Here is a 23,217-nt window from a genome sequence, read left to right as displayed (position 1 = left end):
GACACAGAACCATAGACTTAAAAGTGAAGAATTAGGAAAAAGAAAAGCCATGGTTACTGCACTGGAAACAAGTCCCACCTCCTCTGTTGTCAAGGGACGAAGGGCGGTGCCACTTCTGTCTCCATCCACGGCTGTTCACAGCCCCACCCCCTCACTCCGCGGGGCCCCAGAGGCCCGCACTGCCGAGCCCACAGTGCAGACACAGCTACGGGCGCCCACTACACCTCACAGGCAGCGCACACGTCCCCGGGGCGCAGGCCCTAGCAAGGCCAAGGGGAAGCCCGTGTGTGTCCAGGACTCCTGCACAGGGAACGCTGACAGCAGACAAGATAAAAACCCTGCTGTAGAAGCGAATTCCCATCTCGTTGGGGGGGATTTAGCCGGTTTCCCTCACTTATTCTTAACCTTTGCATCTGCTACCACTTCTGAATTTGAACTCTTGCACAAGGTGTCACTTGCTCGAACGCCACACTGAGTACTCCCCTCAATGTGTAGCAGGATTCCACAGTACTCCACAAAGCAGCGCGATGGTGCAGGAATTCCAGACCCTCCAGCCCCGGAGGACCTCGGAATCAGAGCATCGCACCCCCAAAGGCGCCGAGTGAGCACCTGCTCGCTGACTTCCACGAGCGGAGGCTTCAGATGTGCCTTCCGATGCTGCGGCAGGAAGCTAACACAGGAGTAAGTTGTTTTTGTTTGGTTTTTTAAAGATTCATTTATTTATTTGAAAGGTGGATTTACAAAGAGGCAGAGGCAGAGAGAGACAGATCTTCCATCCACTGGTTCACTCCCCAGGAGGCCACAACAGCCGGAGCTGAGCAGATCCAGGAGCCAGGAGCTTCCTCCAGGTGGGTGCAGGGGCCCAAGGGCTTGGGCCATCTTCCACGGCTTTCCCAGGCCACAGCAGAGAGCTGGATTGGAAGTGGAGCAGCCAGGTCTCGAACCAGTGCCCATATGGGATGCCGGCACCGTGGACAGCAGCTTTACCTGCTACACCACAGCGCCAGCCCCAGTAAGTAAGTTACTGATGACACAAACAGGTCAGCAATAAAGGATAAAGCGGAAGGGGTGGGGCTTTCGTGTTATCTTCCAGGAGGAGGGCACAAGTAGAAAGAGAAGCGTCGGGGAGCCTGCACTGGGGCACGGCGGGCAAAGCTGCCAATATGGCCCGGCATGAAATATGGGCACCAGTTCAATTCCCAGCTACTCCAATTCCAATCCAGGTCCCCGCTGCGGCTGGGAAAGCAGCAGAGGATGACCCACGTGCTTGGGCCCCTGCACCCACGTGGGAGACCCAGAGGAGCTCCTGGCTCCTGGCTTTGGTCCGGCCAGCTCCAGCCACGCAGCCATTCGGGGAGTGAACCAGCGGATGGCAGATCTCTCTCCCCCTCCCACTCTCTTTCAAGTAAAATAAATAAATCCTCAAAAAACCCAGGAGGTTTTCTAACAAAGCTCAGACCCCGGCGCGGCCCAGGGAGGACGGCCGGGGCCCCCACCTTCGGAGCGGCGGCGTCGTTCTCGTTCTTCAGGACGAATCTGCCCTCGCGGTCGTCCTTGTTCCAGTTCAGCTGCACGACCAGCGGCTTCTCGTCCACATCCAGTCTTCTTTCTTCTTCACACATGAAACGAAGCAGAGAAGCCACGGTTACTCACCGGCGCCCAAGGCAGCCTCCCACACGGCGGTCACGGGGCCCGGACGCGGACCCAGCCTCCCACACGGCGGTCACCGGGGCCTCCCACATGGCGGTCACCGGGGCCTCCCACACGGCGGTCACCGGGGCCTCCCACACGGTGGTCACCGGGGCCTCCCACACGGCAGTCACGGGGGCCTCCCACACGGCGGTCACGGGGGCCTCCCACACGGCGGTCACCGGGGCCTCCCACACGGCGGTCACACAGGGCCCCGAGCGCCCACTGACGGGGACAGCTGGGTTTTAGCTAACATTCTACTGCAACCACTGTCCCTGCCCCACAGGGCCGCCGCTGCGCAGACCCAGCTGGAGAACAGGAGAAGCAGAACGAGCCAGGAACAAGTACTCAGTTCTACCACAGCCGCTTTCTACGAACCCAAGAATCTCCTATGGAACCGAAAAATGAAGGACTGATGTTAACACCAGAGAGGCTTCACCTACGAGCGTTTCTTCCCACGTTAATTTTTATATTCTACAAAGAAAAGGCAGCAAGCCACCCCAGAGACGGTGCCACTGGCCTGCTATCGGTGCAGATCCACCTGTCTCAAGGCGTCCGGCGGCGCCCTCACTTCCCCACCTTCGCTGCTAGGTTTGGCACCGGCCTGGCAGGCACGCTGATCAGAAAGTGCTTCCCACAGAGCGACCTGAGAATCCACACAGCCTGGGGCAAACGCAGGCCCGCAGCAGTGGGGCGGCTCTAGGAGGGACCCCTCCCCCTCCCAGGACCCCTGCACAGGGCAGAGGCTCTAGGAGGGACCCCTCCCCCTCCCAGGACCCCTGCACAGGGCAGAGGCTCTAGGAGGGACCCCTCCCCCTCCCAGGACCCCTGCACAGGGCGGAGGCTCTGAAGGACCCCTCCCCCTCCCAGGACCCCTGCACAGGGCAGAGGCTCTGATGAGGGACCCCTCCCCCCTCCCAGGACCCCTGCACAGGGCAGAGGCTCTGATGAGGGACCCCTCCCCCTCCCAGGACCCCTGCACAGGGCAGAGGCTCTGATGAGGGACCCCTCCCCCCTCCCAGGACCCCTGCACAGGGCAGAGGCTCTAGGAGGGACCCCTCCCCCTCCCAGGACCCCTGCACAGGGCAGAGGCTCTAGGAGGGACCCCTCCCCCCTCCCAGGACCCCTGCACAGGGCAGAGGCTCTAGGAGGGACCCCTCCCCCTCCCAGGACCCCTGCACAGGGCAGAGGCTCTGATGAGGGACCCCTCCCCCTCCCAGGACCCCTGCACAGGGCAGAGGCTCTGAAGGACCCCTCCCCCTCCCAGGACCCCTGCACAGGGCAGAGGCTCTAGGAGGGACCCCTCCCCCTCCCAGGACCCCTGCACAGGGCGGAGGCTCTGAAGGACCCCTCCCCCTCCCAGGACCCCTGCACAGGGCAGAGGCTCTGATGAGGGACCCCTCCCCCTCCCAGGACCCCTGCACAGGGCAGAGGCTCTGATGAGGGACCCCTCCTCCCTCCCAGGACCCCTGCACAGGGCAGAGGCTCTGATGAGGGACCCCTCCCCCTCCCAGGACCCCTGCACAGGGCAGAGGCTCTAGGAGGGACCCCTCCCCCTCCCAGGACCCCCGCAGCAGGTGGATGTGGGCTCCATCTCCCCCTACATTCCCCAGGATCCCTCCTCAATCCTCAGAGAAGACCATTCACCGTGTGGGCACTTCCAGTCGCACGAGTCACCGTTACAGACGGCTCTAGTGACCCGTCCAGCCTTCCTTCTCTTAGTGTGTGGACGTGAGAGCTTTCAGAAACACTGTACGATGGCCTCTCCCAAGCTGAACGTCAGGACTGAACGTTTTCAAGGGTAAGCGAAAGGACAAAGGCGTCAGGAAACGGAAGTGCTTACTGAGGGACTGGCCGCTGCTGGGATCTGTGCCCTCCTCCAAGCACCGCTCTGTGCGTCCCGCCCACTCCTGCACCACGTCCCTGTCAGTCAGCACGGCAGCATGCCCGCACGCAGTGGAAGTGATCCTAAAACCCGCACCGAATCTACCAGCGGTGACCAGCGTAAGGGCAAGGCAGCAAGTGAGCAACTGCAGACAGGAACAACCCCTGACCGCTGGATCTCCGGGAGCAGAGATACGGCCACGCCAGACCAGGAGAGGCTCCGAGCCCCCAGCCTCCGCCAGCCGCGGCCTGCGGGGAGCAGCTGCCGGGACCGCTCCCGCGGTGTCACAGGAAACCGAGGACGAGTCCAGGACGAGGGCTCCGGTTCGTGAACTGGCCACACTTAAAACTGCAACTCTGGTACACGTGAGATCGACTTCACGCTCCAGAGTAGGTTCTTGTTTAAGTGGGGTCATTTTAAAAGGCGCCTTCCACACAACCATCCCCTCGAATAAGAGGCTGGTACGACAAACACACTACATGAGGGACACAAGGACGGACCACGGACAGGCCCCGCCCGAGGGGAAGAAGCAGTACCGGCTGTTCAGGAAACTCAGAGGCGGGACAGCATGCCCAGGGCAGGGGAGTCTCACCCAGGGCAGGGACTCCCCTGCAACGCCACACAGGACACCGGGTCGCCCTCCACCCCGCTCAGGGCACAAGGCGGCATCACGATGACCATGGTGGCAATGAGGACTCGGCGCGCTGCTGACCAAGGTCACCCGGTGACAGCCGAGGTCCACCACAACGTGCACTGAGACCGCTGGGCACCGGCAGAGGTCACGGGAGTTCAGAGAGACGCTCACGGACAGTGAAGCCCTCCAGAGGCCCCACCCCCACCCCGTCACCGGGGGGTGGGGCAGGGACGCGGCATCTGAGCACAGTTACAAACATTCTGGTTACTTTGTCCGCTGAAACCGTGGCCTGAAAATCAGAGCCACAAATCCGGACAGAACCGAGCTGACCTCCTGCCACCACCAAAGCCGGCAGTGTCCCACCGCGCGGTGACACCAGCTCAGCATCCCCCAGCACAGTTCTAGAGGACGACAGCGACAACGAAGACCAGGCCCCGAAGGCTCACAAACGCCGGGTGCAGGCAAGAGCGACAGGACGCAGCCCCGCTCCACAGCGCCCCTGCCGCGGAGCTTGGCCTCGTGGCTCTGTCTCCGTTGTAAGCACGGAACCCTTTCATGTTCCCAACGGAGCTTTCCCAAACAAAGTCCTACAGACAGGAAATCTCGAGGCTGGAGCGAGGGCTGGGGCCCGGGTCTCAGCCCCCAGGGCAGGTGTGTAAGCCACTGAGGAGCCCAGCCTGACCGCAGGTGTGCGAGTAAAGTGGGCCAGGCCACGTGGAGACAGAGCCAACCCTGGCCCCCGGCAGGCTGTGTGGCACTCGGCACGGTCAGGAGCTGAGGGGCCCACCAGGGGCAGCTGGGCAGGCCTGGAAGGAACGCGCGCCATCAGGAGAAGGCTGTGTGGACCATCACTTCCAACGTCCACCACACCACTGCTTCTTAAACTCAGCACCCGACTCCAGTGACAGCAACATGAACACTTCCACGTCTCCTGCGGCCTGACGGTGCCACTGAGTAACTACCGAAGCACTGAGGGCTGGCACGCTGGCAACGCACACAGTCAGACGGCAGTGCCCTGGCAACGCACACAGTCAGACGGCGGTGCCCTGGCAACGCACAGTCAGACAGCGGCACCCCAGCAATGCACGCAGTCAGACAGCGGTGCCCTGGCAACGCACACAGTCAGACAGTGTTGCAGAAGGACACCCGTAGGGCCAGCGCCGTGGCTCACTAGGCTAATCCTCCGCCTTGCGGCGCCGGCACACCGGGTTCTAGTCCCGGTCAGAGTGCCGGATTCCGTCCCGGTTGCCCCTCTTCCAGGCCAGCTCTCTGCTGTGGCCAGAGAGTGCAGTGGAGGATGGCCCAAGTGCTTGGGCCCTGCACCCCATGGGAGACCAGGATAGGCACCTGGCTCCTGCCATCGGATCAGCGCGGTGCGCCGGCCGCAGCGGGCCAGCCGCGGTGGCCATTGGAGGGTGAACCAACGGCAAAGGAAGACCTTTCTCTCTGTCTGTCTCTCACTGTCCACTCTGCCTGTCAAAAAATAAAAAAATTTAAAAAAATAAAAATAAAAAAGAAGGACACCCGTGGGCGGGGGAAGACCCGACGCTCCTTTTGTTTCAATGTCTTCGTTTCTCCCCCTTACAAGGTATTTTACTTTTTACAATCTAGTAAAGAACACTTTAAATGAAAAACAAAACAAAAACAAAAATTTCTTAAAAAAAAGAAAAGCAAAATCATTCAATTTTCAGATGCCCAAAGTTACAGTGCAACTCGGACCGCACAGCAAGGCAGCCCAGGGATCAAGTGACAGACACCCTCTTCCTGTCACCTGCTGCGAAGAGCCCACGACAAGGAAAAGCTTGGGGAAAGCCTTCTAAAATCGAGAACATGCTGTATCGGCAAATGTGAACTCGGCCCGCCGCACATACGACTGGGAAACCGTCAATCCCACCTGAACCCCCACGTGACGAGCACGCCAGTCTAATTTCTAATGTGTGAAGGAACCATGTGCTGTGCACCCAGAAAAGTGAGTTTTGCTGCGATGTGAATGGAACTCAAGTCTTCAAAGCGGATCTGTGTGACAGGTAACACCTCATCTGCTACACTGAGTGCAATCTGTATTTTTAACAGTTCACTCGATATTTCCATGGTGCTTACAAACAATTGATAAACTTCTTCTCTCTCCGCCTTTCAAATAAATAAATAAATTTTTTTGAGATTTATTTATTTATTTGAAAGAGTTACACTGAGAGAGAAGGAGAGGCAGAGAGAGAGAGAGAGGTCTTCCATCTGCTGGTTCACTCCCCAAATGGCTCAATAGCCAGGGTTAGGCCAAGCCAAAGCCAGGAGCCAGGAGCTCCCTCCAAGGCTCCCACAGGGGTGCAGGAGCCTAAGGACTTGGGCCATCTTCTGATTTCCCAGGCCATAGCAGAGAGCTGGATCTGAAATGGAGCGGCTGGGACTTGAACTGGCGCCCATAGGGGGTGTCGGCACTGCAGGCAGCAGCTTTACCTGCTACACCACAGCTCCGGCCCCAGTAAATAAATCTTAAAGAAGGTGGGGCAGCATGGCACAGCAGGTTAAGCCACTGCCTGTGATGCTGGCATCCCACCAGTTTGCCACGTCGAGTCCTGGCTGCTCCGCCTCCATTCCGGCTCCCTGCTAACGTGCCTGGGAACACAGTGGAAGTTGGCCCAACTACTTGAGAGACCCAGATGGAGTTCCTGGCCCTTGGCGTCAGTCTGGCCATCCTGGCCGTTTGGGGAGTGAATCGGCAAATGGAAGATCACTCTCTCTCTCCCCCCCATAACTCTACCTTTAAAATGAGTAAAATCAGGTTTTTGGGAAGACTTCGATATGCTGGATTTTATCTCTGAACAAACAGGCGTCCGTAAAGTCAGTACACTCGTTCCAACTTCCCACCAGCACAGGCGCTAGGGACTCAGAGGGACTCCTCCCTGACACAGAAGCTTTGCCAACCAACAACTCCCTCATCTCATAAAGAAAGGCAAGCCAGGCGTGCACGGTGGAGACGCCGGGGGGGACGCCGCGGGCGCCACCGTGCGCACACACTGACCTCCGCTGACGTGCACCTCGTACAGGGAGTACTTGGGAGAAGACAGCATCCGCATGTCAGGTCGGAACTTCTCCGCCAGCGTCTCGATCACATCCTGCGTGGTAGCCGTGCTAGAGACCCGGATACACTTCGTTGCGAAGTTTCCAGCAGCTTTGTCTTGAAAATAAAATCTCATCACTCCATGGAACTCCAGATCCTGAAAGAAACAGAGCGACATTGGAAAACCAGCCCTGCAGAAAGCCCCACCGTCCCAACAGGGGATCGTGAGGACGCTGCGCGGCGCTTCCGACACGCTTCCTCTCCCTCTGCCGGACTTCCAGCCTTCAGTTTGCCTGCTGACCGTGGACAAGTCACCTCCTATCTTTGGTTTAAACCTTGCCGCGTGAACAGCAGCCAATGTCACCTGACCGCGGCCTCGCCTGACGCCGCTTCGTGACCTGCGGTGCAGTGGGTGCTGTCCCTGAGCCAAAGCCGTGAGCTCCGAGGGCCTGCTCAGGCAGGGGCTGCAGACCCAGAGCCACACTGCAGACGTGCTGGGCTCCAAAGCCCAGGTCTGGTCCTGCAGGGTTCACAGCTGCCGAGACGCTAAAGCGAGAAACAAACGCCAGCCCTAATCCCACCACGAATGCGAACGCGCGAAAATTCCACAGGTGAATGCAACTGCCACCAATTCTCCACATACTCACCCAAAGTCCAATGAGCGGAATTTAATCCGACTTGAAACCTGAACTTTAGAGAAAAGTCACAACAGAACTCCAGCTAAGGGTAATCCGCCGCCTGGACCAGACCGGACTGCCGCAGCATCTGGGAAGCAAACTGAGAAAGCTCTCCCTCTCCCTCTCCCTCGCTCTCTCCCTCTCTCTCTTGCTCTTTCAAATAAGTAAACATATCTTTTTTAAAAAGATAAGCTTATTACGGTGCCAAAAATTTGGAAATCCATGAATACGAAAGGATCTTTAAAAAGTTCATGGAAAATGTGTTAGAAAATCCTGTGAAAGAATGAAATTTTTAAAAAAATATTTACTTATTTATTTGAAAGACATAGTTTACAGAGAGAGAGAGGGAGGGAGAGACAGAAACAGAGCGAGAGCTTTCATCCGCTGGTTCACTCCCCAGATGGCCGCAACTGGGTACTAGAGCTAGGTGTGTACCTGAAGACCACCTGGGGGACTGGGTACTAGAGCTAGGTGTGTACCTGAAGACCACCTGGGGAACTGGGTACTAGAGCTGGGGATGTACCTGAAGACCACCTGGGGGACTGGGTACTAGAGCTAGCCATAGAAGGTCTGAAAACAAAGCAGGGAGGCCCCGGCCCGGCCACGCCTCAGCCTCACTCCCCAGGAGAGGTGGAGAGGAGGAGAGGAGAGGAGGAGAGGAGGAGAGGTGGAGAGGAGGAGAGGTGGAGAGGTGGAGAGGAGAGGAGGAGAGGAGGAGAGGAGGAGAGGTGGAGAGGAGGAGAGGTGGAGAGGAGAGGAGGAGAGGAGGAGAGGAGAGGAGGAGAGGAGGAGGGGAGGTGGAGAGGTGGAGAGGAGAGGAGGAGAGGAGGAGAGGAGAGGAGGAGAGGAGGAGAGGTGGAGAGGAGAGGAGGAGAGGAGGAGGGGAGGTGGAGAGGAGGAGAGGTGGAGAGGAGAGGAGGAGAGGTGGAGAGGAGAGGAGGAGAGGAGGAGAGGTGGAGAGGAGGAGAGGTGGAGAGGAGAGGAGGAGAGGTGGAGAGGAGAGGAGGAGAGGTGGAGAGGAGGAGAGGTGGAGAGGAGAGGAGGAGAGGTGGAGAGGAGAGGAGGAGAGGTGGAGAGGAGGAGAGGTGGAGAGGAGAGGAGGAGAGGTGGAGAGGAGAGGAGGAGAGGAGGAGAGGAGGAGAGGTGGAGAGGAGGAGAGGTGGAGAGGAGAGGAGGAGAGGAGGAGAGGAGGAGAGGTGGAGAGGAGGAGAGGTGGTGGAGAGGTGGAGAGGAGAGGAGGAGAGGAGGAGGGGAGGTGGAGAGGAGAGGAGGAGAGGTGGAGAGGAGGAGGGGAGAGGTGGAGAGGAGGAGAGGAGGAGAGGTGGAGAGGTGGAGAGGAGAGGAGGAGAGGAGGAGAGGAGGAGAGGAGGAGAGGTGGAGAGGAGGAGAGGTGGAGAGGAGAGGAGGAGAGGTGGAGAGGAGGAGAGGTGGAGAGGAGAGGAGGAGAGGTGGAGAGGAGAGGAGGAGAGGAGGAGAGGTGGAGAGGAGGAGAGGAGGAGAGGTGGAGAGGAGAGGAGGAGAGGAGGAGAGGAGGAGAGGTGGAGAGGAGGAGAGGTGGAGAGGAGAGGAGGAGAGGAGGAGAGGAGAGGAGGAGAGGAGGAGGGGAGGTGGAGAGGTGGAGAGGAGAGGAGGAGAGGTGGAGAGGAGAGGAGGAGAGGTGGAGAGGAGAGGAGGAGAGGAGGAGGGGAGGTGGAGAGGTGGAGAGGAGAGGAGGAGAGGAGAGGAGGAGAGGAGGAGGGGAGGTGGAGAGGTGGAGAGGAGAGGAGGAGAGGAGGAGGGGAGGTGGAGAGGAGAGGAGGAGAGGTGGAGAGGAGGAGGGGAGAGGTGGAGAGGAGGAGAGGAGGAGAGGTGGAGAGGAGAGGAGGAGAGGAGGAGAGGAGGAGAGGTGGAGAGGAGGAGAGGAGGAGAGGTGGAGAGGAGAGGAGGAGAGGTGGAGAGGAGGAGAGGTGGAGAGGAGAGGAGGAGAGGTGGAGAGGAGAGGAGGAGAGGAGGAGAGGTGGAGAGGAGGAGAGGTGGAGAGGTGGAGAGGAGAGGAGGAGAGGAGGAGAGGAGGAGAGGTGGAGAGGAGGAGAGGTGGAGAGGAGAGGAGGAGAGGAGGAGAGGAGAGGAGGAGAGGAGGAGGGGAGGTGGAGAGGTGGAGAGGAGAGGAGGAGAGGTGGAGAGGAGAGGAGGAGAGGAGGAGAGGAGAGGAGGAGAGGTGGAGAGGAGAGGAGGAGAGGAGGAGAGGAGGAGGGGAGGTGGGGAGGTGGAGAGGTGGAGAGGAGAGGAGGAGAGGAGGAGAGGAGAGGAGGAGAGGTGGAGAGGAGAGGAGGAGAGGTAGAGAGGAGAGGAGGAGAGGAGGAGAGGAGGAGAGGTGGAGAGGTGGAGAGGAGGAGAGGTGGAGAGGAGGAGAGGAGGAGAGGTGGAGAGGAGGAGAGGAGAGGAGGAGGAGAGGAGGAGAGGAGGTGGAGAGGGGAGGAGGGGAGGAGGGGAGGAGGTAGAGAGGAGCAGAGGAGAGGAGGAGAGGAGAGGAGGGGAGGAAGAGAGGAGGGGAGGAGGAGGAGGAGAGGAGGGGAGGAGGAGAGGAGAGGTGGAGAGGAGGAGAGGAGGAGAGGAGGGGAGGAGGAGCAGAGGAGAGGAGGAGAGGAGGGGAGGAGGAGGAGGAGAGGAGGAGAAGGAGAGAGGAGGAGAGGAGGGGAGGATGGGAGGAGTGGAGGAGGAGAGGAGGTAGAGAGGAGCAGAGGAGAGGAGAGGTAGAGAGGAGCAGAGGAGGAGGGGAGGGGAGGAGGAGAGGAGGAGAGGAGGGGAGGAGGGGAGGAGAGGTGGAGGAGGGGAGGAGAGGAGGAGAGGAGGAGAGGAGAGGAGGGGAGGAGGAGGAGGAGAGGTGGAGGAGGGGAGGAGAGGAGGAGAGGACTGTGCCAGCACCCGCACTACCTGTGTCCCCAGACTTCCGCCCCAGACAAGAACAAGGAGGCGCTCACTAACGGGGTCCGTTGCTCACATGGAGTACCCAATACCCAAGCAGAGGCCGGAGGGGGTAGGAGAACAGCGACAGCCACCGCGCTCCAGCCTCCACCCAGCCTGAACACGGACGTCCGTGACAGCTGCCTGACTCAACGTCGTTCGCACTGCGTGAGCACTAACTGGTGACTCGGGCTGCCCCCACAGAGTATATCAGTATTGTTTTTATCATCCTGCCCATCACACGTCCGGCTGTGTGCCTAGGTCTCCAGACTCTCACCACACCCGAGAAGACGACAACAGCCGTGTGCAGTGCCCAGACTCACCGCAGGGATCATCTCTCCCGCACGCTCAGTGCCCCTCGGCACTAGACACTGAGTTTTGCGGTTAATTCCCCAGGCTAAGAGATGGCTCCTACTATCATCACCACCACGCGGGAACGCGGGAGGAGGCGCAGAGCGGAGAAGCGTGCCGGCCGCTGGCACGGTCACACCAGACACACTGCAGCAGGCGCTCTGCCACAGAAGCGACACGCACAGTTCTCTCTGGGCCCACGGCAGCTCAGGGGCCGCTGAGAAGGAAGGAGTGGACGGATGAAGGTGAGAGGGGCTAGAGCGCAACAGGGGGCGGCGGCAACGCCCCCCCGCCCCCGCCACAAGTCAGCCCAACAGCTGTGCTCCCGACACCCACGCGGATTCCATTTTCTCAATTACAAAACCAAAATGGTGAGGCTGTTCTGAGGAGTAACCGAGACACCCAGGACACGGGCGAGTGATCGCCAGGCACACGCTCCTCCTCGCGGCCTCTGACTAGCTCCGGGCTCCCCGAGACAGGGTCCCCTCCGTACCAACAGGATGACTTGCACACAACCGGAAAAGGTAAATTTGCATCAAAAACACAACAGGATTCACATCTTCCGAGCTGTGGTCCCCATTCTCAACTGCAGAGAACTCTGGAAAACAGAACTTCAGCTTTGCAATAAACAGCCATGAACCCTCAGGGCAGGGCTAGGATGCTCTCTGAAAGACGTATGTACTTATTATCTGAAAGGCAGAGGTACAGAGAGGCAGAGAGAGAGAGGCCTTCTGTCTGCCCGTTCACTCCCCAGATGGCCGAAATGGCCGGAGCCTCCTCTGGGTCTCCCACGTGGGTGCAGGGGCCCAAGGGCTGGACTGGGATGCCCACACTGCAGGAGGCGGCTTTACCCACTAGGCCACAGAGTAGGCCCCAGGGCGTCTATTAAATTAAAAAGAAGCACCCAGCCTCCCACTCAGCGCTGGGTGGAAATTCTCCAACACAGGAAAGGCTCCTGAGCCGCCCCACTATCTGCAGGCAGGGATGCCTCACCAGCCAGTGTTCGGTGCCGTGCAGGACTGGCTGGCACGTCTAGGGCCGGGCGGCTCGCCAGGGTTACAGCAGGAGTGATGCGCTGCGCTGTGCCCACGCTGCACACAGGGTCCTTCTGCTCGGTGGACCCACGGCAATGCCCACCCCTCCCCCAGCCGTGTGGTGTGCTGGTGGTGGGGCACCGCTGCAGGGCACGGCCGGCCGGCCGTCTCCGGTCTCGGCCCCTCTGCAGCTCTCCGCAGTCCTGAGGCCGCCTCGGAGAAAGGGCCATGCTCACCCTCCCCACACTGCGTCTGCTCTTCCCAGGGCAGGGCTGGGAGGGGCAGTGCTGTGGCGAGCTGGGTGGAGCTGTCGCCTGTGCCCCGCCATCCTAGGGAGTGCCCGCCTGCGTCCTGGCTGCTCTGAGAAATCCCCGGAAGAGGCCGGATGACTGCCCGCCGTCACCTCCTCAGGGCACGGCTCCCCCTCAGCATTTCCTTCAAGGCCAAGAACAGCGACACAGGCAGCAGTGCTTCCCTGCCGGATCGGCTCTCCCGCCTGACAGGAACCCAGGCTGCTCTGGGATCCGTGTACCCACCTTCATATCCGCTTTCCCCAAAGAAGTAGTATCGCCAACGACTATGGCAACAGAAATGGAAAAACTGCCTTAGGGTTAACTTAATGACAACTGCAAACAGAAGTCTTGTCGTGTTTCTCAGAAAGACCACAATGGTGGGCCCGCTCTGTGACACAGTGCGACAAAGCCCCGGCCTGCAGCGCGCCGTCCCACATGGGCACCGTTGAGTCCCAGCTGCCCCACTTCCCATCCAGCTCTCTGCTGTGGCCTGGAAAAGCAGTAGAAGATGGCCCGAGTGCCTGGGCCCCTGCACCCACGTGGGAGACCAGGAAGAAGCTCCAGGCTTTGAATCGGCTCAGCTCCAGCCATTGCAGTCTTTTGGGAAGTGACCCAGCGGAATGGAAGCCCTCTCTCTCTCTGGCTCTACCTCTCTCTGTAGCTGTCTTTCAAATAAATAAAATAATTTTTTTAAAAAGAAAAAAGAATGCAATGGTGACGACAGGGAGGGAAGGGGCGGGGAGAAAGAGGTTATCTCGCAAAGTTTCTAAAGAGTCAAACAAGTAACAAGGAATTCAAACAGTCTTATCACCATCTCTACTCAATACCAGTCCCCTCATCGGTGACACTGATCATCACTGGCCCTCTCCAAAGTAATGAACTTGCAGCCCTCCTCTTGCTCATCAGGACCGCTCATTCTAAAACTAAATAGGTCGACCACAACCCCCCTTTCTTCCCTGGGTCTGACATAGGGGAGATCCACGTCACAGCAGAACCAGTGTGAGCTTCAGACACGGCACCATCACCAGTCCCCACGGAGGGGACAGCAGCTGACAGGGCTGTCACACACACACACACACACACACACACCGGGAACAGCAGCTGACAGGGCTGTCACACACACACACACACACACAGGGAACAGCAGCTGACAGGGCTGTCACACACACAGGGAACAGCAGCTGACAGGGCTGTCACACACACACACACACACACACACCGGGAACAGCAGCTGACAGGGCTGTCACACACACACACACACACACATACACCGGGAACAGCAGCTGACAGGGCTGTCACACACACACACACTCACAGAGGGAACAGCAGCTGACAGGACTGTCACTCACACACACACACAGGGAACAGCAGCTGACAGGGCTGTCACACACACAGGGAACAGCAGCTGACAGGGCTGTCACACACACACACACACAGAGGGAACAGCAGCTGACAGGGCTGTCACACACACACACACACACACAGGGAACAGCAGCTGACAGGACTGTCACTCACACACACACACACACACATACACCGGGAACAGCAGCTGACAGGGCTGTCACACACACACACACACAGGGGACAGCAGCTGACAGGACTGTCACACACACACACACACACGGAACAGCAGCTGACAGGACTGTCACACACACACACACACAGAGGGAACAGCAGCTGACAGGACTGTCACTCACACACACACACAGGGAACAGCAGCTGACAGGGCTGTCACACACACACACACACACACACACCGGGAACAGCAGCTGACAGGACTGTCACACACACACACACACACAGGGAACAGCAGCTGACAGGGCTGTCACACACACACACACACACAGGGAACAGCAGCTGACAGGGCTGTCACACACACACACACACACACACACCGGGAACAGCAGCTGACAGGACTGTCACACACACACACACACACAGGGAACAGCAGCTGACAGGGCTGTCACACACACACACACACAGGGAACAGCAGCTGACAGGGCTGTCACACACACACACACACACACACACCGGGAACAGCAGCTGACAGGACTGTCACACACACACACACACACAGGGAACAGCAGCTGACAGGGCTGTCACACACACACACACACACACACACCGGGAACAGCAGCTGACAGGACTGTCACACACACACACACACACAGGGAACAGCAGCTGACAGGGCTGTCACACACACACACACACACACACACAGGGAACAGCAGCTGACAGGACTGTCTCACACACACACACACACACACACCGGGAACAGCAGCTGACAGGACTGTCACACACACACACACACACACACAGGGAACAGCAGCTGACAGGACTGTCACACACACACACAGGGAACAGCAGCTGACAGGACTGTCACACACACACACAGGGAACAGCAGCTGACAGGACTGTCACACACACACACACACACACACAGGGAACAGCAGCTGACAGGACTGTCACACACACACACAGGGAACAGCAGCTGACAGGACTGTCACACACACACACAGGGAACAGCAGCTGACAGGACTGTCACACACACACACACACAGAGGGAACAGCAGCTGACAGGACTGTCACACACACACACACACACACATACACCGGGAACAGCAGCTGACAGGGCTGTCACACACACACACACACACAGAGGGAACAGCAGCTGACAGGACTGTCACACACACACACACACAGGGAACAGCAGCTGACAGGACTGTCACACACACACACAGGGAACAGCAGCTGACAGGACTGTCACACACACACACACACAGAGGGAACAGCAGCTGACAGGACTGTCACACACACACACACACACACATACACCGGGAACAGCAGCTGACAGGGCTGTCACACACACACACACACACAGAGGGAACAGCAGCTGACAGGACTGTCACACACACACACACACACACAGGGAACAGCAGCTGACAGGACTGTCACACACACACACACACACACACAGGGAACAGCAGCTGACAGGGCTGTCACACACACACACACACCGGGAACAGCAGCTGACAGGGCTGTCACACACACACACACACAGGGAACAGCAGCTGACAGGGCTGTCACACACACACACACACACACAGGGAACAGCAGCTGACAGGGCTGTCACACACACACACACACCGGGAACAGCAGCTGACAGGGCTGTCACACACACACACACACACAGGGAACAGCAGCTGACAGGGCTGTCACACACACACACACACAGGGAACAGCAGCTGACAGGACTGTCACACACACACACACACAGGGAACAGCAGCTGACAGGACTGTCACACACACACCGGGAACAGCAGCTGACAGGGCTGTCACACACAGGGAACAGCAGCTGACAGGACTGTCACACACACACACACACAGGGAACAGCAGCTGACAGGACTGTCACACACACACACACACACACACCAGGAACAGCAGCTGACAGGACTGTCTCACACACACACACACACAGGGAACAGCAGCTGACAGGACTGTCTCTCTCTCTCACACACACACACACAGGGAACAGCAACTGACAGAACTATCACACACACACACAGGGTACAGCAGCTGACAGGACTGTCTCTCACACACACACACCGGGAACAGCAGCTGACAGGACTGTCTCTCACACACACACACAGGGAACAGCAGCTGACAGGACTGTCACACACACACACACACAGGGAACAGCAGCTGACAGGACTGTCTCTCACACACACACACAGGGAACAGCAGCTGACAGGACTGTCTCTCACACACACACACCGGGAACAGCAGCTGACAGGGCTGTCACACACACACACACAGGGAACAGCAGCTGACAGGGCTGTCTCTCTCACACACACACAGGGAACAGCAGCTGACAGGACTGTCTCTCACACACACACACAGGGAACAGCAGCTGACAGGACTGTCACTCACACACACACACACACACACACACACACCGGGAACAGCAGCTGACAGGACTGTCTCACACACACACACACACAGGGAACAGCAGCTGACAGGACTGTCTCTCTCTCTCACACACACACACACAGGGAACAGCAACTGACAGAACTGTCACACACACACACAGGGAACAGCAGCTGACAGGACTGTCTCTCACACACACACACCGGGAACAGCAGCTGACAGGACTGTCACACACACACACACACAGGGAACAGCAGCTGACAGGGCTGTCACACACACACACACACAGGGAACAGCAGCTGACAGGACTGTCTCTCACACACACACACAGGGAACAGCAGCTGACAGGACTGTCACACACACACACACACAGGGAACAGCAGCTGACAGGGCTGTCACACACACACACACACAGGGAACAGCAGCTGACAGGACTGTCTCTCACACACACACACAGGGAACAGCAGCTGACAGAACTGTCACTCACACACACAGGGAACAGCAGCTGACAGGACTGTCTCTCACACACACACACACCGGGAACAGCAGCTGACAGGACTGTCACACACACACACACACAGGGAACAGCAGCTGACAGGGCTGTCACACACACACACACACAGGGAACAGCAGCTGACAGGACTGTCTCTCACACACACACACAGGGAACAGCAGCTGACAGAACTGTCACTCACACACACAGGGAACAGCAGCTGACAGGACTGTCTCTCACACACACACACCGGGAACAGCAGCTGACAGGACTGTCACACACACACACACAGGGAACAGCAGCTGACAGGACTGTCTCACACACACACACACAGGGAACAGCAGCTGACAGGACTGTCACTCACACACACACACACACAGGGAACAGCAGCTGACAGGGCTGTCACACACACACACAGGGAACAGCAGCTGACAGGACTGTCACACACACACACACACACACACCGGGAACAGCAGCTGACAGGACTGTCACACACACACACACAGGGAACAGCAGCTGACAGGACTATCACACACACACACACAGGGAACAGCAGCTGACAGGACTGTCACATACAGACACACACACACACAGGGAACAGCAGCTGACAGGACTGTCACACACACACACACACACATACACCGGGAACAGCAGCTGACAGGGCTGTCACACACACACACACACAGGGAACAGCAGCTGACAGGACTGTCACATACACACACACACACACACAGGGAACAGCAGCTGACAGGACTGTCACACACACACACACACACACCGGGAACAGCAGCTGACAGGACTGTCACACACACACACACACCGGGAACAGCAGCTGACAGGACTGTCACACACACACACACACAGGGAACAGCAGCTGACAGGGCTGTCTCTCACACACACACACACCGGGAACAGCAGCTGACAGGACTGTCACTCACACACACACACACACACACACACACACACACCGGGAACAGCAGCTGCCAAGACTGTCACACACACACACACAGGGAACAGCAGCTGACAGGGCTGTCACACACACACACACACACACACAGAGGGAACAGCAGCTGACAAGACTGTCACTCACACACACACATACACACACACAGAGGGAACAGCAGCTGACAGGACTGTCACACACACACATACACACACACAGAGGGAACAGCAGCTGACAGGACTGTCACACACACACACACACACACACATACACCGGGAACAGCAGCTGACAGGGCTGTCACACACACACACACACACAGAGGGAACAGCAGCTGACAAGACTGTCACTCACACACACACATACACACACACAGAGGGAACAGCAGCTGACAGGACTGTCACACACACACACACGGAACAGCAGCTGACAAGACTGTCACTCTCACACACACACATACACACACACAGAGGGAACAGCAGCTGACAGGACTGTCACTCACACACACACATATGCACAACAAATTCACAGATGCCCAATGCTGGTGCCTCTAAAACACGGTAGTCCCCACTTAGTCCTCACACCCAGTGGATTCCTGAAACCACTGACAGGACTGACCTCCGTGTTCTTTCTTACACACACGTACGTACCTGTGATAGTTTAACTTCTACATTAATCATGGTAAAATATTAACAACTGTGGCCAGCACTGTGGCGTAGCAGGTAAAGCCACCACCTGCAGTGCTGGCATCCCAAATGCACACCAGTTCAAGTCCCGGCTGCTCCACTTCCTATCCAGCTCTCTGCTCTGGCCTGGGAAAGCAGCAGAAGATGGCCCAAGACCTTGGGCCCCTGCACCAGTGTAGGAGACCTGGAAGAAGTTCCTGGCTTTGTATTGGCACAGCTCCGGCCATTGTGGCCATCTGGGGAGTAAACCAGTGGATGGAGGCCTCCCTCCCTCCCTCTCTCTCTCTCTCTCTCTCTGCCTTTGCCTCTCTGTAACTCTGCCTTTCAAATAAATAAGTAAATCTTTTTTTAAAAAAAGATATTAACAACTAATAATAAAATAAATCATACAACATACCTTAAGTTTATGTCTAACTTACGGGCTGTTTATTTTCTGGGATTTCCCACTTAATATTTGCAGACCATGATTGACCACAGGTAGACTGGACGTGTCCAGACAGCCACGCTGCAGCACACACTCGGTATACACAAGCACTAGTACACGCAGCTATCAACCAGACAGCAACAGCTACCTGACACCATGGCACGGCGAGCTACCTGGCCTCCTGGTATACCTGCAATCCGTATCAGAGTGCTGGGACGGAATCCCTCCTCCACTTCCCAGCCAGCCTCCTGCTAATGCGCCCAGCAAGCAGCAGAGGGTGGCCCACAGATCCGGGCTCCCGCCACCCAGCAGGCAAACCCAGACGGAGGTTCATCTCCTGGGCCAGTGCAGCTGCTGCAGCCATCTGAGAGTCAACCAGTGGATGGAAGATGCTGGTACCCACCTCCTTCCATACCCACACTTGCCTCTCAAATAAATAAGACTTTTAAAAGTAACATTTGAGTGTTAACTGAAGAGTTTTCAAAATCTTATTGGTGAATGCTATTTTTTTTAAGAATTATTTATTTATTTGGAAGGCAGAGGGTTACACAGAGAGGGAGGGAGGAAGAGACAGAGAGAGGTCTTCCATCCTCTGGTTCACTCCCCAAATGGCCACAACAGCCAGGGCTGGGCCAGGCTGAAGCCCGGAGCCCAGAGCCTCCTCTGGGTCTCCCGCATGGGTGTCAGGCTCAAGCACATCAGCAGGAAGGCGGATCCAAGTGGAGCAGCCAGGACTTGAATCAGTGCTCATATGGGACGCCGGTGCTGTGGATGGGGGCTTAACCCGCTGCGCCAGAAGGCTGACCCCTAAACACCATTCTCAAAGGCTGACACTTTAAGAAGCCTTTAAAATGATATGAATCTCATTACCCAAAACTGGGACAAGTCACACCCTGCAGGACCAACAAGAGCAGCCGCGAGGGTTCTGCTCTGTGCTGCCTGCTCCTCCACAGCCCTCACACAGGACACCTTAGTCCAGCCCCTTCTCCCGGGTCCCCGTCTCCTCAGGCCAGAAGCGCCTGTGACACTCAGCTTCCAACAGCACTTACAGCACCTGGGGCTGTCCCAACGCATCTCCTGTAAATCCAGTGCCTATTCACTACCTTTTCAGAGAACAGCCCGAGTGTTAGGAGGTCCACCCACAGGCAAGCACTGGGCGCAGGGGCTGAGACGCCTCCTGGGAAGCCTACGTTCCACGTCGGAGTGGCTGATGGCTCCAGTCCCGGCTCTACTCCAATCCCAACTTCCCACTGATGCGCAGCCTGAGAGGAGGCAGGTGATGGCTCGGGACTGGGTTCCCGTCACCCACAGGGAAGCCCTCGACGGCTTCCCCAGCTTCGTCCTCAGCCCATCACTGTCTGTTGATTCTTGGGGAGTGAACCGGCAGAGGCATGCACAGGCCCTCTCCCTCTCTGCAGCTCTGCCTTTCAAATAAATAAATAAATCTTAAAAAAAAAAAAAAAGAAAAGAAGAAAATATGAAGGAGAGAAAGAGAGAGCAGGAGCGAGAGGGAGAGAGAGAGAGAAAGAGAAGGGTTTTCCATCCGCTGGTTCACTCCCAGATGGCCACAATGGCCAGAGCTGAGCCAGGAGCCTCTCCCAGGTCTCCCACGCTGGTGCAGGGGTCCAAGGACTTGGGCCATCCTCCACTGCTTTCCCAGGCCAGAGCAGAGAGCCGGATTGGAAGTGGAGCAGCTGGGACTTGAACGGGCGCCCATATGGGATGGCGGCACTGCAGGTGGTGGCTTTCCCTGCTATGCCACAGCGCCGGCCTCCTTTATTTAGTTCTTAAAATTTTGAATCTTAGCCTGAAATCAAATCCCCGAGTCTCAATTTCCTCACTGTAAAGCGGCCCCGCACTGGTCTGGACCTCCACGAGCGGAGGAAGCCAGCACACAGCCACCAGGGAGCAGCTCCACGCACCTGCGAGTCCTGCCGTCAGCACCCGCGCCCACAGCTGCACAGGTGTGCCCGGTCTCTATCGGACAGTAACTCCAGTGAATTAAACGTCTTTGCTCTGAACAGGAAGGCCCACATTCTGACGGTAACACACAGGCTGGGAGCCAGCCCTGGCCTCCCGGCGCCTCGCTGCTGACGCAGAACATCTGAGTGGGCAAGGGTGCCCTCCCAGTGCCCAGCAAACGCCCGCTGGACTAGGAAGCCGACGACAGAGTGGGTGAACGGGGCAGGGGCACCCAGGAGCAGGCCTCCATCCAGCAGCTAAACACCTAAACGTTCCAGGTAAAACCAAACTCCCCACCAGAAAACAAAGCCTGTGGTGGACACCCACGAGCCGCCGTGCCTTCTGAAGGGCCTCGGCCGTAACTGTCAGCGTGACCACAGCTGGACGCTGGGGAGCCAGAACCCTGTCAACCGCCAAGGCCGGTAAAGCAGGGCTTTGCTGCCAGGCTTCGGGGGGATCAGAGTGCCTCCCCTTGTCAGCGCTGCGGAGGACTCTAAGCACGAGTTCTCCCCACCGCCAATGCTGCGTCCTGGAGTAGGGACCACCCACCTGCCACACGGGTGCGGAAAGGCAGTCTGGAAGAGAACATACTGGTCACATGGCAAAGAGCAATCACCACACTGGAGACCAAAGATTATGCCTCAATTATCGTCTTTAAATGCTACATTTGTACTCGTGCTCATACATGCAGAAAACAGTCTAAAAACTACCCCTCAAGGGGCCGGCGCTGTGGGGCGGGTTGAAGCCTGGGTCTGCAGCGCTACCATCCCGTATGGGCACCAGTTAGATCCCGGCTGCTCCACTGCCCATCCAGCTCTCTGCTGTGGCCCGGGAAAGCAGCAGAAAATGGCCCAAGTGCGCGGGAGACCCAGAAGAAGCTCCTGGCTCCTGGCTCCTGGCTCCTGGCTTCGGATCGGTGCAGCTCCGGCCACTGCAGGCATCTGGGGAGTGAACCAGCGGATGGAAGACTGATCTTTCTCTCTCTCCCCCTCTCTCTGCAACTCTGCCTTTCAAATAAATAAATCTTTTAAAAAATACAAAAGATTACAATGAAACATCATTCCTCAAGTGATCTTTAAATCTCTTCTTGAAGATCTAGTTGTGAAGTGGGTGAGCACATAAACTAGAGTCAGGAGAAGGCGAAGACTCAGCTGAAGGGTAAGGAAGATGTCCCCACTGGAAATGGGATGCAGTTCTTGCTACCCAAGTCCAAGACCCCAGGGAGTCTCCCAGGGACTGACGGAGCCGGGGATGGAGCAGTCACTGCACAGAGGACGTGTCCTCCTGGGGCCCGGCCGCCAGCGACAAGCGACTGCTTTAAACAGCACCTGAGCCTAACCGTACTCCCGGCCGTCATTTAGCCCGTGTGCAAACCCCAGCCCAGCAGCCATTATTTCCTCCTCTCACCAGTGAGACAGAGCCCTGCGGTGCAATGCACTCTGGGAAGGGCAAAGGGCACTGACCACCACATGAAATCCAACCTCAGTTTTCCTGTGGGAGTCCTGGGCTGTGCGGTCAAATAAGGGTGGTTTCTTACTTTGTTCCAGCCCCTCCCGAACACACCCACGTTCCAGCTCCCTCCTAACACCCACACCCACGTTCCAGCTCCCTCTCTCCCTCTCTCTCTCTCTCCCTCCCTCCCTCCCTCTCCCTCGCTCCCTCCCTCTCCCTCCCTCCCTCCCTCCCTCCCTCTCCCTCTCTCCCTCCCTCTCCCTCGCTCCCTCCCTCTCCCTCTCTCCCCTTCCCTCCATTTGGCCTCCAACATCAACAGTTCGCTCTCTACTTAGCGCCCCTCTGCTTCACACACACACACACACACACACACACACACACGGAGATGTCCTCGTTGTTTCTGGCCACGCTGGGTCCTGTGAAGGACATCATGTATCTTTTCAATCCCAACAACTCTTCAGTCTTACCGAAATTAGAGCAAACATTTCTGTGATAATCAAGTTCAGCATTTATAATGTAAGTATAAATACACACACTGCTCTTAAAACCTGTGCCGTATAAAAATTTAGTATCTTCCTGGAAACCCACACTTTAAAATTATCTATACCTAACTGCATGAAATACACACGACGCTCACAGGTAGTCTTTGCACACATCTGCATTTCCCTCACACATAAAACAGGCCCAATACGTGTACTGATTGAACGAGCTGCTCTTCACAACTTGCTCGATGTTTTCCTGCCGCAGCCGTGGCTGGTGAGCAGCCTT

At 57.4% G+C, this 23,217-nt stretch overlaps 1 protein-coding gene across 2 annotated transcripts in view; it reads right to left on the bottom strand.

Annotated features, from left to right (window-relative positions):
- Positions 1-23,217, bottom strand: part of AFDN (afadin, adherens junction formation factor) — a 146,968-nt gene that overhangs the window by 92,794 nt on the left and 30,957 nt on the right. Inside the window, exons 2-3 of one of the 2 annotated variants that reach the window (XM_062187033.1) lie at positions 7,228-7,423; positions 1,497-1,612 (exon numbers count right to left, since the gene is read on the bottom strand). In XM_062187033.1, the coding sequence (XP_062043017.1) occupies positions 1,497-1,612; positions 7,228-7,423 (312 nt within the window). The remainder of the gene's footprint in view (positions 1-1,496; positions 1,613-7,227; positions 7,424-23,217) is intronic. The other variant, XM_062187034.1, reaches the window with a different exon arrangement.

Source organism: Lepus europaeus, chromosome 3, assembly GCF_033115175.1.
Source record: "Lepus europaeus isolate LE1 chromosome 3, mLepTim1.pri, whole genome shotgun sequence".
In the NCBI taxonomy this organism is placed as follows: Eukaryota; Metazoa; Chordata; class Mammalia; order Lagomorpha; family Leporidae; genus Lepus; species Lepus europaeus.
The sequence above is the reverse complement of the archived record's forward strand: the minus strand, read 5'-3'. Positions and strand labels throughout refer to the sequence as shown.